The following is an 18,629-nucleotide window of genomic DNA, read 5'->3' as shown; positions in this document are numbered from 1 at the left end:
ATAGAATTACACATCGTGAAATAAAATTAGTGTCACACCAATCATAGCACCAGCCGAATATTCGGACGCGCGCCTTACGTCTGATGCAAGTGTTAGAACTGTGAAGACTCCTAGTTTTTGAACATTTAAACAGGGTGAACGTAGGCTGATTAAAAAATGTTGAGCTATTCTTGGAGCAAGAAATTAACAAGCTGGAGCCAAGAAATTAAAAGAAATGAAGTTGAAGAAGAGAATACACAATATAAAAATAAGAGAGGCAGTGAAAAGAGATGTTTTCAGAAGGGAAGTTTTAAATATACGACTGAAAGCTTAAAACAGTAAGAGAAAAGATTTGAATTATTAGGAAGAAGATCGAAAAAGACGTGATGAGTAAATGTTCCAGCCATCGATGGCTCACCTGAAGATGACTGGCAGGTGTGCAGTCTAAATATTATAGGATGTATTAAACGACGGCCGACTGCTAGTCCGAAATTTTGTTGGAGCATTCAATTCGTCGGGAAAATTTTCGATTTCACGAAGTCATAGATGATAGGGTAGTGACAGAGAAGAGAAGAGCAAATGAAACTGTTTTTGCTACGTTGCCCCTAGGTGACCACATTGAATGCAGTGCTGAAAGAGTTTGTTAGAAATATTTCTGAGATTGAACACAGTTCTAATTATGAAACCGTTAAGGAGTAAAAGCAAGTAACGAAAACCTCAGATCATAAATCATCAGTTCACAACTTCGCTGTGACATAATTCCATGGGGTATTTTGTATCATCAAACGGCATAAGGAGACACTAAGTGTCCACGAACTACACCCGTTCCCAAACTCTTCAGAGAGAACACTTGTGAGCTCGGCTGTCCAGACGCGCACTGAAAGTGGCGTGACACCGCGCTGACGCCGCACAGTAGCCGTCAGGGAGGAGCACTCAGCACTGCTCCGCCTACGGCGCCTGCCCGTAATCTGAATGTTGACTGAGCATAATCTGGCTGCCCCTCCACCGCGACCACCGTCTCCAGCGGTAGCGTGCGAACCGCGTGTGCGGCCGGTGATGATCGCATTTCGCAAGCGACCCCATTGCCCGCGGAGACCTGTCGGTGCAAGGATGCGCGGAAGAATTGGAGGGGCGTGGAGGCGCGGCAGAGGGTGCGTAGCGCTGCTGCGTATAAATAGAGCGGCCACACCACTCGCCAGCATCAGATCATTCCATTCCATTCCTGGCGATAGCGTCGTCATTCGCACCGTGATCTTCCAGCCAGGAGCACTTATCACAAGCATCATGAAACTGGTGAGTAGATTAGCTACTTCAAGATGTTTAGGTGTTTCAAGAGCGTTCGTACACTGGTTACTATAAAATGAAGCCGAGTGGCAGCTGGACTCTTAGTCGGTTGATGAAAGTACAGCCCTCCGGCTTCAGGTATGCAGTAAGCTTCAAAAATGGTTCAAATGGCTCTAAGCACCATGGAACTTAACATCTATTCCCCTAGACTTATAGCCACTTGAACCTATTTAACCTAAGGACATGACACACATCCATGCTCGAGGCAGGATTCGAACCTGCGACCGTAGCAGCAGCGCGGTTCCGGACTGTAGCGCCTAGAACCGCTGAGCGACAGCGGCCGGCCACGCAGTACGCCTTTCATGCGTTCCATGAGCGTTAGTGACCGCTTTTACTGCTGACGAAATTCTTCAGTTGGACACAAGTGGCAGAGCGCTCCTCGATTTAATCTGATAACCAGACAGGAATATCTGTGGAAAACTACTAAATGTTGACAGTCCACGAGAGCTAACACTAACACTAGGCTCACATTGACAACTGAAATCTGCAACTGCTCCCTTAATATTCGTTAGTTATTGTAGCGTCAGTTTTCCCAGCTGTCATCACACTTAGTATTTAGAAGAGAAAGGACTTCTTTTTTCTGATTTTGAACATCCATTGGTCAGTATAGTCGCTGAGCCTGAGTAACGTTACTAACGGTCAAATGTACGAGTTACCTCAGATCGTCGTTTGTACCGTATTCACCCTGAGACCATCTACACGGTGTTGCAACAACATGTATGCGTTGTTTGGTCTGATGTATAGTCATATGTAGCATGCGGTGGGTCTCTGATACCTAGTCAATTTAGGATTCGGTGTGCCCTAGCGCTCTAGTGCTTCTTCGATAATCACGTATCTACAAACAGGCCAGTCGTACTTCGTATTTCGATCACAGAACCTAAAAAAAGACAGTGACTAATAACCACTCCCTATGTCTACGAGTTTAAAAGAAACATTGTCAAATATCGTTAAATACGAAACCTTCGATGTAGAATGACTTCGGTCTGTGTGACAGGTAGCGAGTACTACATGACAAACACGTGTAGCGCTCATAAGGAAACTAGGAGGCTTTCCCTATTCTCGTATTTCATCTAGTAAAAAATGTGCCAATGTGTATGAATTCCTAAGGAACCAAACTGCTGGGTCATCGGTCCCTAGACTTACACACTAGTTAAATCAACGTAATTTAACTAATGCTAAGAACGACACACACACCCATGCCCGAGGGAGGACTCGAATCTCATGCGGGAGACGCCGCGCTTTCCGTGAAATGGCGACTCTAACCGTGCGGCCACTCCGCGCGGCCTTTTCGTCTAGTACTTAAAAGTCGAATGCGTTCTTTCATTTTTCCACAAGATCTGCCATTAAATCGATTCATTCCTTAGGCATCTTTCAGGCACCTCGAACTGCAGTACTGCGTTTGAAGCAAATCGACGGCCACGAATATCTTTCTTCAGAGATTAAAAAGAAAATGTAAATCACATGGGGAGAGATCGGGACTGTTATGGTGGATGTGTAATTGCTCTCAAACGAAACTTTTGCGGTGTGCTCGAAACATCTTTGGCAACACGTGGACGGGCCCACTCAAGTTTCAAGAGTTGTTTGGAACCAAGCTGCAGAAATTTCGCTGGGAAGCTCTGACAAATTCTCCATACAGTCGCAATCTTTGCCATGCGATTTCTTATATATATATATATATATATATATATATATATATATATATATATATATATATATATATATCCCATCCAGTGCGAAGCCACGAATGTTATGACGATTGCTTATGAAACCTGAAAGTCTACTTGCTTTTTTCCGTTTCCATTTTACTGTACATCATATAATATGTTTGTAAATTTCCCTACCTTACGTAAAGTGAACATTAATGGACAGGAGAAGTCTATGAATTTAGTTGGAAATATGGACAGAGAAAGAAAAGTAATTTTGATGATTTGAGACTTCCTCGGTAATGAGATCATTTGAAATTGAGGGGCCACATAGCCACATTTTCAGGTAAGTCTATAGTCTGCTCTCCTCATAATGGTGTGCAGTGGCTGGGTACATCAGTTACCAGTACATTTCCCCCCCCCCCTTTCATCTACAATAGTACGCGAGAAGAGCTACTGTCCATAGATCTCAGAGCTGTCGCTTCATCGATCGTTTTTCTAAGCGAGACCTATGCAGATGTAAAGTGTTGAGTTTCTCTTTTTGGAACACATGCTCTTTCAGCAGTAAACCTTTCAGTGATGCACAACGCCTCTCTTGCAGCGTCTGCAACTGGAGATTGCTGAAAACTTTCTTAACGCTCTAGCACCGACTAAACGATCCCGCGACGAAAGAAACGGTGGAGGAACCAGCCTTGTATTTGGGAAGGAATCATCGTGGTAGACATTATGATTTAGGGGAATTTTGTAAAACCAAAACCTGGATATCGATATGGTATTTGCCTGACACCATACGACTCGGTTCTCACGGAATTCAGCGCGCACCTCAGCTTCGACGTGAGTTCGCCTGGTGGCCTACCTCACTGCGATCCACCGAGTGAGGCGGTCTGACCGCCGAAGACGCGCCAGACGAGTCTTGCCCGCCTCTCGCGTAATCTCGGAGGATTGGCTGCGGTCTCTTTTTGCTGCCGTAATAGCGCAGTGCCGTGCCGTGCGGGCGTTAGAAAGTGAGACACGGCCAGGCCGGCGTCTGCTCCAGAGGTCGCGGGCAACTCGGCTCTTGCGTCTAGTCTTTCTGTCCAGATGGGATTTCAGAGCCGCTGCAGCCGCTGCAATCCGCATTCGTCTTGCTGGGTGCAGTGACGAAAATACGGCTGTGAGTCAATATGCGCTGCTGCTAGGACCTCGGCGAAGGGGCCTCAATGATTCGCTAATCGTAAGAGACGTGAATGATTCTCGGAGCCAGTCTGCCGTAAGAAAGATGCCTGCGCATGAGTCACTGTATGTGGGCGTGCACAGCGGGCGTGACTGTCGTGCTCACTACGGCAGTTAACACCCACGTGGCTGACTGCAGCGGCTCCTTCAAACAGGGTATTGTGTACCAGCTTTCTGCTGTGTGACCCACTACCACAGTCGACGGTGACACAGATGTCATCTACATCTATATCTACATGTACACATAGCAAGGCACCGTACGGTACCACGTACCACCATTAGTCGTTTCCTCACCTGTTCCACACGCAAACAGAACGAGGTGAAAACGACTGTCTGTAAGCCTGTCTACGAGCCCTAATTTCTGTTAATCTTTTTAGTCCTTACCCGAAATGTACATTGGAGGTAGTACAATTGTTCGGCAGTCGGCCTCAATTTCGGTTCACTACTTTTCCGCAATAGTGCTTCTAAGGATTCCCATCTGAGTTCACGAAGTAGCTGCGTGCTGAGCGAACCTACCGGATAACGAACTTAGCAGCACGCCTCAGTAGCCATTCTGTGAACTGTGATATGGTGTTACAATATTTTCCTTTTGTAATTAGTTAATTTTTACATACTGTTGTGCGGCATCAAATTATGAGGTCGAAAATAATCCCAATAGAAACGTTTCAAGTGAACTAACGTTACAATATTTATAATGGGGACCTCCATTTAGTTTCTGCATGACGCGTCATTTATGGAGCACACCACTCTGATAAACATGTTAGTTAACGAGCTACAATTCATATCTGCTGCTATCCAGACGTTTCTATTTCGAAACGACTTCCACTTTCCTTATTGTTCTCATCTTCCTCTTTGATTCTAGTCTAAACATATCCATACCACTATTTACACAGCAATATCACTTTTTGATCGTTAGTACGACGAATCATGATATGATTCTGACTGTCCACTGATGTTTCTTCCTATGACAATAAACATAATCCCACTGCTCTTTGAAAGAAACGCTACCGTTTAATGTGCGTTCGAAGACGAAATAATTCAGGGTGCACTATAATCTCGGAGTGGGGAAGAAAGCAACCCTATATTCCCGTTACGAGGTATGAGGAAATAACAGAAAATAAATTTGGATAGCTGCAAAGAAATCTGAAATCCTGTATTTTACCGTAGCACCACTCCACTTGATTTGTAGTTAGATGGCGATAGGTTGAATACACATGTTTGATACGAGTAACTTGGGCCGTTTGTCTTTCATGAAGCACACAATGTTTCTTTCCTTATTAATTTACCCAATTAACGACTACACATATTTTTTCTGTATCTTTATTCAGGATCAGGTTGAAAATTCCGAATTTCAGTGCTTCGAGTTGTACCAGTGAACCATTCTGCGTTTTAGATTAAAATGTCCATCGTTTCTCAGTTGGTGTTGGCAGCCCTGGTGGGTATGGCGGCAGCTGGCCGCCTGGATAAGTCGTACCTGCCTCCTGCGGGTGCACCCCTGGCCGGCGGAGCACAAGGGGCCATCGCAGCGCCGTTTGGCGGACCTGGAGCTGGTGGAGTCTTCGGAGCTAGAAGGCCTGGGTGAGTATCCCGTAGACATTCAATTTGTACTGGTGCTTTCTAATCTACTAGCAGAGCCTACAAGGAGACTTTCTATAAATGGTAACACATTTGACTCCCTGACGTAAGCTGCCCTTGAGCAACAGCATTTTCGGAGGATGAGAATCGTCGACCCGAATTATGCCTTACAGCTGGGGGTCTAAAATGCTGAAGATAGACCAACACAAACTAACACAGCATCTTTTGAAATAATCTTTACAGCACTAAGTGTGTGAATGTACTGCAAGGAAATAGCAGCTACATTCAAGCACTCTACTTTGATCATTTTCTGGCCATAGATATAGATGTACGTCCGTGGAAAAGAATTTAAGTTTGATGGTTAAGCAACAGAAGGACATTAATAGTAAAAAATCAGTGATTTTGCGGACTAGATGATCTAGAGCCATAAATGAGAACTGTTTCCTTCCACAGCACTTTTTTGACGTGTATCATGTTACAGTAATGGGATTGCGCCACACACCAAGTTAGACATCGAAGAGTGCTAGATGACTACATAAATCAATGTAGCGTAAAATAATTTTTAGTGTTTTTTTGGTAATATACATACATAAGAAGATTTTATCAATTAAAACTCTCTTTAATGAAGCTATTTTGTATTCGGTTTGTCCCTCTTTTTGCAGAATGTAATTGAAATTTTGCATGTAATGATCAGATAATGAAATATCAAATATATTATTGCAGTGCCATAACCACTTTCAATGCAGCACTAGTTGATACTCAAATAGGATGGGAGAAAAGATTTACTTAGAGAACGAGCTTTTCTTTGCATACATATTTGTCATTAAAATTATTTTCATACTCACGTACAGACATTAAACCTGAGTAAATTCCATCTTTCAAATCAAGCAGCTTCTGGATGAAAAGCAAGTTATATTATTGTAAATTCTGTTCAGAGTAGAAAAGATAACTTGAACGTATCGCAGTGGTGTAAAGGGAAGTCGAGACGAACAAATTTTATATAGAACACTTGTCGCCTATGAGACTTTCAAGGTCTTCAATGGTGAATCCAGGATGGAATAATGGCAGTATTATGAAAAGCATAGAGTGCTACACACCGCCTAGTGGAGACGTTGAGGCACAACAAGAAGACTGCTAAACATCTGAGCTTTCGGCGAAAAGCCCTTCTTCTAAATTAGACAATACACAGACACACACACATTCAAGCAAGCACATCTCCCGCTCACATGACAACTGTCTCTCGCCTTCGAGGTTGGATTGTCAACATTATTAACTTCAATTTTCCCGCGGGCATTATGAAAGAAATAAGACTTATACAAGAACTAATTACATTCACAGTTCACCATAAACTTAACCCTCACCAGCACAGTAGATTTGTAGCAACAAGGGCAGACAAACAAAAGCCTTATTTGTGCTGTTAAAATTCATAATATTTTGAAGTAAAATAATCACAGATACCAGCTATCTATATTATAAATAGCAGAACAAGGGGTTTTTAATATTCAAGAACTACTTTAACCAAAATCTCATGTGGCGTTGCTTGTGCTGTAGCTTAGGTACCTTTTGTAGACCGGTTTGAGTGTTTCCTCTTTTGATACACCACAAATGTCATGTATCAATTCCTTCGTCTCAACTTCATCTAGATCACTGTGGTAGAATATAAACAGTCATCGTGTTCACCTTGTATAAACACGAGTGGGAAACCCCAAAAGCGAAACTGAAAAAAATACCTTCCCTTTGTGAACATTAGGGTTTTAGGTACGTCACTGGTAGTAACTATAGGTTTTACTACCATGCAGGCACCGCAGTTTCATTGTACTACCGGCTTTAGTAACGAGTGCAGAAAGTATTTATGTTGAAAACATCAGGTTCATATTGTTTTGAAATACCGGCTTGCATGATACATGTACAATAAAGGAGCCGACTATGAAGTTTTCAGTTTCGATCTCAGGACGGTAATGGAATCTTTTTATTTGTCAAGTGAATTACATGTATTATATTGTACTCATAGGGAATTGTAATTGCACTGAGTTCTATGTTTCTTGATAGTGGTAGGTCCTCAAACGAACTGTTTGTGTCACATTGTAGGAAGGCCTGAATATATATAACTAGTGATCCACTTCGAAAATGCAGTGGCTCTGTAAATTTTTCTGGCGTGAGATGGCTATTCTTTATAGTATTATTTCCATGAAATTTCACACCTGTGTGATTTTACAGTTTCGGAGGAGCTGGTCTCGGTGGTGCTGGCTTCGGAGGACCTGGAGGTCTCGATGGTCTTGGTGGTCTTGGTGGTGTAGGCCGAGGAGGTCTTGGTGCTGGACGAGGCGGCCTTGGTGCTGGTCTGGGAGGTGCAGGGACTGGCGCCGGTCTTGGAGGTCTTGGTGGACTTGGAGGCGCCGGTCTCGGTGCTGGGCGAGGTGGCCTTGGAGGCGCTGGTCTTGGTGCTGGCCGAGGTGCAGCCGCTGGTCTTGGTGGTGGTGCTGGCAGATTCATCCCAGGCGCTGGTGCTCCAAGTGGACCAGTCATTCCCATCCTCCGATACGAAAATGTCAACAACGGCGATGGAAGCTATGCTTTCAGGTAAGTTCTTCGTGAGGCTACATTAACATACACACACAGAAACTGAACCAAATTAATTCACATTTCAAACCTTCATTTGTTATCTTCCAAACATATTTTTCAGTAGAATAATTTTGCTGCTATATTAGCAATAAGCGACACATCAAGGAGAGGGATCTCAGAAAGAATCTGCTGTTACTCCAGATAGGCATTAAGATAAGTACGAAATCTTATTTCAGCGGACGCAGTTTCTAGCCCAAACTTCAATCCAATGGGGCTCTGTCATCAGAGAGGTTGTGGAAATTTGAATGAGTATCATCAGATTTAGGAGAGATACAGTGAGTGTGGAAGCAGTGAGTGTGGAAGCGGGAACTTCGGTCTACAGTAGTAAACACCATGTTTGATATCGTGATAAAAACAAAGACGCTATGAATGGCCTTTCATCTTTTATGCCAATGCAAATTCTGCTCTCAGTGGCGTCACATACATCTTTCTGATTCTGTTCCTTTTTCAAAAGCCTACTGCTTTATTATTGATGGAAATAATGGTGGTTATTGTAGAAAGTTCAGAATGCTCATTGAGATTTGAAAAGGGCAGTGCCCTGAGAATAGCTGATAGTAGAATTGCGTTACGAGAGACTTTGGGGTTAAATCGTATGCCACATTCACGCAGTAACATGCTGTACATGCGTGATACAGAAAATTGAACTCATCTGGCAAGTTACTTAGCCGATCTTGTACACAATAATTAAACATTAGTTATGCAATTATTGATCACTTTTAGTTAGGCCCATGAAAAATAATTTGTTAATTAAGTCAGAATTGGCCAACATAGGTCTACTTTCCAGCACAGTAAATCGTCTGAGACATCTTCTATATGTCTATAAGATTCTTACTATAGTTGCAGAGGGAAGGTAACGCATGAAAATCATTGTCTAACAGACTAAAAATTCTTATGTACGGCGCTTAACAGTTACACAAAAAGAAAATAAATGTAAAAGTGTCCGGTACCAGTCTGTGATTTCACAACATCTATAGTTCTCGCTATAACAGTTTTGGAACAAGGAAAGATACATTTGTATTATATATTGGGACGCAACAGTGGAATCACGAAAACATTCCAAGCTCAAGAAAAGGGCCAGACATCCGCGGTGTCAGGAGGCATACTTCCTTTCTACAGTTGTTGAGATGTCTTGGAATTGTGGCTCTGCTTTCCCTGTGCGTGTATATCATTATGTGATTTGTTGTTGCCATATTGGATAATTTAGATGAGCCTATAATATGTAATCGGTAAACAGCAGATGGAAAAATACGATATACACTTGTATAGCACAATCCATCAGGTGTCGTTTGCAACAGGCTTCCAGCAGAACTGGAAGAAAAACTGAATAGTAAGACCCGAGTACTCAGATCTACGTTGAAAGGTAACGTTGTGCCACTCCGCTTCTACTCCGTACAGAGGCTTCTCGCAGTAATTCAGAATTCTTCTCTGTAATGTGTTTTTATTCTTATACTCACTCATAGTCTTTTTCATGACTTATTAGTTCTTTGATTCAGTTAGTCATAAATTTCTAATCAGCATTCTGTGAAACGTATACCGTATGGTTCTATAACAATTAGCTTTAGCTCGCATGGTCCCACAGAATTCGGGGTAAGTCTGTTAATTACTGTTTCTGGCAATGGCCTGTCGACAATACTTCACCTTGGGAACAAGCCCAGTATTCACCTATTTGTATGTGGAAAACCACAAAAAAGAAATAATCAAGTTGGTTGTACCACTGGCCCTCGTCGTTAATCTGGCAGACTGATTCGAGCCCCGTCGCCAACCCTTCCCCGTGGGTACCAGCCCAGCATTCACCAATCGGATGTGAAAAACCGCCTAAAACTACATCCAAGTTGACTATCGCACTGGCCCTCGTCGTTAATCTGGCTGACAGATTCGATCCGAGGCTGTCGATCCTCCCTGAAACTCTCCGAATAGAGAAGCAGCATGTTAACATACGTGACCAATAGTGCGTAAAATCTGATAACGAAAAGGAACTACTTGACAATGTCAGCCACCTCTACCACACACACAGAAACATACAAGCACAGACACACACACACACACACACACACACACACACACACACACACAACCTGAGGGTTTCCCGCACTTGATAAACTGCATTGGATATGCCAAACGACTAATATTAGATCATTAGAAACATTCTCTTGATCACAGCAGTGATACTATATCCTTACCTCGTTCTTATTTAACCAGTTACGAAACTGGAAACGGCATCGCCCAGGACGAGCAGGGCTACCTGAAGAATGCTGGAATTCCTGATGCTGAGGCGGAGACCGTGCAGGGCCGCTACACTTACACTGGAGACGACGGCGCGCAATACACCGTCACCTACACCGCCGATGAGAATGGCTTCCAGCCGCAGGGTGCCCACCTCCCCACTCCGCCACCAATCCCCGAGGAGATCCTTCGCTCTCTGGAGCAGAATGCCGCTGAAGAGGCCGCTGCCATCCGGGCTGGAGGAGTTGTCGGTGGCGACTACACTGGCGCCGGTGGTGCTGGAACTGGAGCTGGTACAGGCCTCCGTGGTGTCGATGGTGCTGGTGGTGTGTTTGGTGGTCGCCCAGGAGCTGGTAAGTTTATAAAAGTCTCAGCCTCGTTCTGGTTCAGTTCATTGTTACCATTCGGAAACCACCTATCCTTAGCTCCCGCCTCTTACAAGCTGAGATGAAGAGTTTCTTTGATGGAACAGTACATGGGTGTACTGCTGGTCACTAAATTTAAGTCATGCAGCTCATGATGGTGACAAACCTCAACACCGTATTATCCTTCTAACGAGTATGTCATACTCACCTGTTTCAGTCGCTGTCGTTCTTACATCTCTTACACCATCTACCTAGTTCTCTGTTTCCAGTCGTCCGATAAATCATTAATCTTTTGGCTGACTTTTTATTATCATACAATCAACATGATAATTCGTTCCATTACTTTCTATCTTGTCATTAACTGAAAGGAAATTTAGATTGATCATATTGTTTCATTCCTTATTCTATCTATTTTACTACAGACCCTTACATATCTCATGTACTTGTTTTCTACTGGCTGTACACGTGATTTTCCTGGTTTTGTTACTGTCCATGATTCGGAACCATATACAAGATTAGGTGCAATCCCAACTTCATGAAACTTTTCATGTGTTTTCTTCCTTGTTTTACATTCCAAAGATTTTCCAATTGTTATGCATATAAATGACATTTATTAACCTTCTTCTCAATGTCTTACTCATTAATTAATATCAAATCCTAGGTAAGTAAAGTGGAATAATTGTAGTAAAGTTTTCTTTATTATTTTTATTATTGCTATCGACCTGAGTGGACTCTTTCCTTTGAAGGCCTTTATATTTGTGTTATTTGCAGATGCAATTGAATTATTTGTATTCTGCGTTTTCGTTTATTCTATGGAGGATATCCCGGGATGTATGGTCAGTATTCAGTGATACGATAAGAACAATTATTAGAAGCAATTTTCATTTTGGCTACTGTGAAACACATCTTTTCTAGTGAACAAGTATTCAGAGCTCTTAATGTGTGCAATTCAGAGACATGTTAAATGGATAGCATTTTCCTTGTTTTGACCCATATCATCTCCTACTTGGATCAAAAGCAGATGGAATAAGGTATAACTGACCAGCTCACGCCCATCATCACATCTACAATTTACGCAAAATCACAATAATACGTTGTTAACTAGGCAATGAATAATTATGTAAATTCTTGTGTTATCCACTTACGCAAAACTACTTGGAAACAGTTACATTTTGCACTGTCGACAACAGAAAGTAGTTGATGTAGGAGAGGAATTTGACACATAAGAACTTAAGATAAAATGATATTAATTAGAGGACATGTATTACTCTGATGCAGTCTCCATATCGTACTGTCGGCGTAGACACACGTATAACATAAATTATGTAGCTACTTACGAGATCGTGAGTTAGAAATTATCACAATTCTGTCTGATTGGTCTGAATGACAATGACCAGCCTGGAATACGAACTCCAACTTACTAGAGAAGTACTAACCACAACGATATCTCACTTAGAGAAGAGCCCTGTAAAGGTCGTAAAATCAGTCCACAAGCTGATTGAAATATAAAATTTCTAGTTTAAGTATCTCCCATTATTTATGGCTTTACGTCTTAACGATAGTATACAATTCACATGCTCCAGAGTAAATTAAATTCCAAGTTAACTTGCCGGATCGAAATAATTTTGAATGATTCGTGGGAAGCGATGTTGTTTGTGATGGAAGCCTGTGCGTCTTTTTTTCCAGGGGTCTTCGGACGGCCCGGTGCTGGAGCTCGCCGACCCGGTGCCCTGCCCAGTTACTCGGCGACCAGCGGTTACTCCTACCCTAACCCTGGAAAGTAAGGGTCCGGAGGCTTCCAGCTGGCCTGGATGTCCAAGACGCTCTCTTGTCTTACCTAGCTGGACATAGCCAGTGCCACAATCCACTGCCCACCTACCACTTTCTCACATGAATGCGGACTTCTTTTGCCACTGTGTCGACTGCACAGACTCTGACAAATGTTCAAGTATACCTGACGAATTCACTGTTGTCTTAGTGGAACTTAAAGACAACGCGACAGTCGGAAGCCTTCTCGCTGTGTCCTTCTACCTTCTAAATATTAGAGCACAGCGGAATATACCTTAAGATTTAGTGCGCTATGACAATATTTTGGTGCTCCTACTGACTAATGTCGCGAAAACATCACTTGTAAATATATTAAATTATTTCTTACTCCTTTTCTATTTTTTACTGCAATGTTCAGACAGTAAAACTTATGACGACAATGGCATTGTGCGTGGCAAAGTTCGCGACTAGCAACTCGTGTTCTGTGCCCATAAAAAGACTATTTATTTCTGTGATGCAAAAGTGAAAAAAAACAAATGTAAAAAAATATATTTTGTAATAAATGCTGTTTTAAATATATACCACAAATTGTTCTTTTTCCTTCACAACACTAAAACTTTGAGGTTCAAAAGCCATACGAAACCAAACCATCCTGGCGTTCAAAGGTAAACATTTCCTTCTAAAGGAATTTTAAAGTTCGACTCGAATGCTTCTCGTTGTCGTATCACGTTTAGAACCTAGGAAGGAGTGACAGTACTTAGATGATGATATATCTAATAACACAAGTCTGCGACATAAAAATTGTTTCAAATTTGTTAAGTGATTTTTATAGTCTTTTCAACGCTGATTTCGGGAAAAATAGTGAAAAAATTCCATCAAGTACAGTTATTTCACAAATTGCTTGTCTAGTTTTAGCTTTTTTCAACATTTCAGCACTCTTGTGAGTTTGAATTTTGATTTTTAGCATCTCCATGAACTGTTATTTAGCCGTTGTTATACTAGATATACGTAACATAAAGAGTAATTAGGAGAAACCAGCAGTACTTTCATGTCAGTGCCTGTCTGTCGCGCTGCCCCTTCCCCTGCCATCACCAAGCAGTGAGCTTCTGCTATTGTCCTTCAGTTCACAGTACCTCTTCACTCTGTGCTGTTCACGTGTTGTTGCTACAAGTGCTTTAAAGTAGTGACTGGTTTCTTGTGTTGTGAAGCTGTTCTATGGACAATGGACAATGACTGCCAGAGGATGTACAAACAAGCCACATTGCTTCTGCTACATTTGTGGTAACTATACCGTTAAAAAGCGAAAAAGTAACATTTCCGATTTTGTTGAAAAAGTATATTTCGTCTATTTTGGTATAAAGTTAGGCAATCAAGATACGCCTTGGCCCCACACAAAGTTTGTTCAGTGTGTGTTAAAGAACTGAGGCAATGGGTTCAACGTAAAAAGCAGTCCCTATGTTTTGGAATACCAATGGTTTGGAGGGAGCCCAAATATGATAGTGATAACTCTTATTTTTGTTCCTGCAACGTACAAGGTTTCAATTTGAAAAACGAAAAGGATATTTCTTGCCCTAACATTCAATCAGGCATTCGCCCTGTTCCTCATGGACCTGAAGTACCAATACCCACTCCTCCAGATTCTTTGGATGATATAGATGATCACGAGCCATTGGCTCAGCAAGGCGATAGTGAAGAAGACAGAGATTGCTACGATCCTGGCACAACCGATCCCATTCTATTCTCACAATTTGAACTGTAGAACAGTTCAGATTGTGAGAATGGAATGGGATCGGCCTTTCTAAATAATCGGCAGTGGTTTTAGGATCTAGTTTGAAAGATAAACATATGTTGGCTCCGGGTACATGCTTTTCTTGGTATCGATCGAGAGAAAAGATATTTGTATCTTTCTTCTCTCAAGAAGGTGATCTGGTGTTTTGCAGTGATGTTCCTGGACTTCCGGCACGTTTCAAAATAGAATATGCTCCTGATGAGTGGAGACTTCAAAAAGAGCCCTTAAAGCAGCACTTCTGCACAATGACAATAAGTATGCCTCTATACCAGCTGGACACTCGGTTCACTTAAAAGAATGTTACGAAAACTTTGAACTAGTTTTAAGCAAACTCTGCTATTCAGACCACAAATGGACACTTTGTGGTGACTTAAAAGTGATTTCAATGTTGCTTGGTCAGCAAAGTGGCTATACAAAGTTCCCTTGCTTTCTCTTTGAACGGGACAGTAGAGACAGATAGTAACACTACATAAAAAAGTTTGGCCCTTCAGAAAAAAACCCTACAGTTAGGGGTTAAAAATGTTGAGAGGAAAAGCCTTGTGAATCCCATAAAGGTGTTAGTGCCACCACTTCACGGGGCTGATAAAATAATTTGTTAAGGCATTGCCAAAAGAAGGGGGGTGTTTCAGATATCTTTGTGGACAGTTTTCTGATTTATCCGAGGCAAAGCTAAAAGAAGGAATCTTTGTCGTACCAGAAATTAGAAAACTAACAATAGATTCCAACTCTGTGGACAAAACGCAAACAAAAGAAAAGGCAGCATGGACATTTTTTAGGAAACAAAAGAGATCCAAACTACGAGAGAATCGTCGTAGACATGCTCGACAAATTTAAGAAGCTGGTTCATTTTCTCCACGCACATCTTGACTTGTTCCCTGCAAACCTTGGTGATGCAAGTGAAGAGCAGACGAAAATTTTCAGCAAGATATCAAAGAAATGGAAAGAAGATACCAAGAAAGATGTAATGTCAACATGGTAGTGGACTACTGCAGGGTGAAAAAAAGAGATGATCCTCAACGAGTTCACAACTGGAGAAACAATAAAAGAAGCTTCGACAGAAACGAAAGCGTTAAGGACTTATGAGCTTAAAGAGAAATGGAAGTGTACTGGAAATGTAGTTTAGAACGTGATTTATAAATGAAATAATATTTTATAACGTTTTATAACGTTGTTATTATATCCAATAATACTCCCTTTTTTGTGAGGAAACCTGACGTGATAGAAAAAAAATGGATTGCATTTTTGAAATCAGCGCTGAAAAGTACATAAAAGTCAGTTATCAAATTTCAAACAACTTTCAAAAAATATTTTTTGCGGACCTGTGTAATGTGAGTACTCTCCTAATTTCATAGGAAATGTAACGGTTTTAAAGACCAGTGAAAATTATAACAAATAATAAAAATCTATTGAATGTTGACGATAGGTACACCTTAATGAGGTGTGGTGATCCCCCGACAGTAGTACTGGCATCATCAAAAAGACATGAATGACGAAACACGAAGAACTGACGATGAACAAATTATATTTAGTGCTGCTGAATTGGCATCTCCATTCTATACTCGAAATTACATGGGTGCTGGTTACCACGCCATCGAAAAATCATAGTATTCTTAGGTTTCTTCTTTTTTTGGGTGGGGAGGGTTTGGAGGGTCATCAGTCATCGGACTGGCTAGATGGGGTGCGTAACGAATTCTTCTCCTGTGCCAATCTCGTCACCACAGTGAAGCGCTTGCACACGTCGTTCTCAGCTATTTGATATACGTATTCCAGTATCTGTTTTAGTCTACAATTTTTACCCTATACAGCCCCTCAAGTTCCATTGAAGTTATTCCTCGATGTCTTAAATCATGGCTTGTCTTTCCATCCGCTCTTCTCGTCGTTGTAAAAGAGAGAGGAGGTACAATAATTTGATGTCGATGCTGCTCTGTATTTGTTACGAAAGCGAACACAGTGCTATGTAAATGAGGAACATTTTGTTTAAGTTGGTACTCTGGGGAAGTTTTCATTGGCCATTCCTCTCCTCGTGGGCGGATAAGTCTATCACTATATGTGCAACGGTCGTATAAGTTCACGATATACAGGGTGTTACAAAAAGGTACGGCCAAACTTTCAGGAAACATTCTTCACACACAGATAAAGAAAAGATGTTATGTGGACATGTGTCCGGAAACGCTTACTTTCCATGTTAGAGCTCATTTTAGTTTCGTCAGTATGTACTGTACTTCCTCGATTCACAATCAACAAGTGTGGGCTGACGAGAATCCGCAAGAAATTGTGCAATCACGTCATCAACACAGATTTTCTGTGAACGTTTGGGCAGGCATTGTTGGTGATGTCTTGATTGGGCCCCATGTTTTTCCACCTACGCTCAATGGAGCACGTTATCATGATTTCATACGGGATACTCTAGCTGTGCTGCTAGAACATGTGCCTTTACAAGTACGACACAACATGTGGTTCATGCACGATGGAGCTCCTGCACATTTCAGTCGAAGTGCTCGTACGCTTCTCAACAACAGATTCGGTGAGCGATGGATTGGTAGAAGCGGACCAATTCCATGGCCTCCACGCTCTCCTGACCTCAACCCTCTTGACTTTCATTTATGGGGGCATTTGAAAGCTCTTGTCTACGCAACCCCGGTACCAAATGTAGAGACTCTTCGTGTTCGTATTGTGGACGGCTGTGATACAATGCGCCATTCTCCAGGGCTGCAGCAGCGCATCAGGGATTCCATGCGACGGAGGGTGGACGCATGTATCCTCGCTAACGGAGGACATTTGGAACATTTCCTGTAACAAAGTGTTTGAAGTCACGCTGGTACGTTCTGTTGCTGTGTATTTCCATTCCATGATTAATGTGATTTGAAGAGAAGTAATAAAATGAGCTCTTACATGGATAGTAAGCGTTTCCCGACACATGTTCACATAACATATTTTCTTTCTTTGTGTGTGAGGAATGTTTCCTGAAAGTTTGGCCGTACCTTTTTCTAACACCCTGTATTAATGCAACGCTCTAGGCCATAAATTTATTGACTTATGTAATCCAAAGGAATAAAAACAACAGCAGCATCGCATACACTAAGAATTATTTATTTGCATTCACTTTGCATTGTCTTTGGTAGCTCCTGGGGTAATTACTAAATCTGTCTGAGGGAAAGGAAACGAAGAAGTTTTAAAGGACAAGGTGGCTGTGTTCAGAAAAATTAGCATTTCTTACTAAGTTTGTTGACGAATTTGACACAGGCAAAGACGTAGACAACCGTATTCTACTTTAGCCGGATAAATACAAAGATGGAATGGATCACGTTATTTAACACTGGAATTCAGCACAAGCAGCCTCTTCATACGTTTGGGAAAATGATATACTTCGGAATTCATCTACTATAATTCACTCACATGGGCGCTCCAGAGACGTACAAATTAACAAGAGAGGCCCAAAAACCAGTACTAGGGTTCGACAGACTCGTGGGCCTAAGATCCTTCCACCAAGGGAGATTACAATCGAAGTTTGAATGACCGATGGCCACGTGGCATCTGACACCAAAGCTAAAGAAAAATCGTAAAATTCGCTCAACTTTACTTCAGAGCAAACGGAATTTATACTATGACCACCTAGCTGCTACTGAGGATAGCGAAAGAGAACTAGTGTTTAGTTTCCTATCGATTTCATAGCGACTTACTTCAAGGCCACGCAAAACTCAAATTCATGACAGTAAGTTTCATAAGAAAGAATTAAACTTCGCACACAAAAGTAAAAACGAGCTACATGAATCCCCCACTTCACATGAGGCTGCTGATACCGCCAGATTTGAGTGCGACACATAGAATTTTGAATCTGACTTAACACTTAATGAGGAAAGTGTGTACTCTCCGACTGCTCGTGAAAAAATTCTCAACTTACCTCAGACGCAGAGTCCTGATTCTTTATGGTGGGGTGTCAAATGACCAATCTCTGGCGCATCTTAAATGGCAGAGGCTGATAAACAAATCAGAGGGCTGTAAAAAGGGCGGACGCCTCTTTCTAACCGGGGAAACATTCCGGTAAGTTCTAAAACAGTGGTCCCAAACCTAAATGTTGCATCCGTGTAATCAGCCGATGTAGAGTATATG

The 18,629-nt window shown here is 41.9% G+C and overlaps 1 protein-coding gene across 1 annotated transcript; it reads left to right on the top strand.

Annotated features, from left to right (window-relative positions):
- The first annotated feature begins 1,186 nt into the window (after positions 1-1,186).
- Positions 1,187-13,235, top strand: LOC126203307 (pupal cuticle protein 36a-like). The gene is made up of 5 exons (XM_049937571.1): positions 1,187-1,272; positions 5,596-5,756; positions 7,971-8,333; positions 10,575-10,951; positions 12,650-13,235. Exons 1-5 carry the CDS (start codon positions 1,264-1,266, stop codon positions 12,745-12,747), a joined length of 1,008 nt encoding a protein of 335 aa, XP_049793528.1. The 5' UTR covers positions 1,187-1,263; the 3' UTR covers positions 12,748-13,235.
- The last annotated feature ends 5,394 nt before the right edge of the window (positions 13,236-18,629 follow it).

This window comes from Schistocerca nitens, chromosome 9 (genome assembly GCF_023898315.1).
Source record: "Schistocerca nitens isolate TAMUIC-IGC-003100 chromosome 9, iqSchNite1.1, whole genome shotgun sequence".
NCBI lineage: Eukaryota > Metazoa > Arthropoda > Insecta > Orthoptera > Acrididae > Schistocerca > Schistocerca nitens.
The sequence above is the reverse complement of the archived record's forward strand: the minus strand, read 5'-3'. Positions and strand labels throughout refer to the sequence as shown.

Excerpts from the sequence above, each read along its gene's own strand:
- LOC126203307 (XM_049937571.1), top strand. Across the intron at positions 5,757-7,970 it reads TTCGGAGCTAGAAGGCCTGG|TTTCGGAGGAGCTGGTCTCG; the intron begins GTGAGTATCCCG and ends GTGATTTTACAG. Across the intron at positions 10,952-12,649 it reads TGGTGGTCGCCCAGGAGCTG|GGGTCTTCGGACGGCCCGGT; the intron begins GTAAGTTTATAA and ends CTTTTTTTCCAG.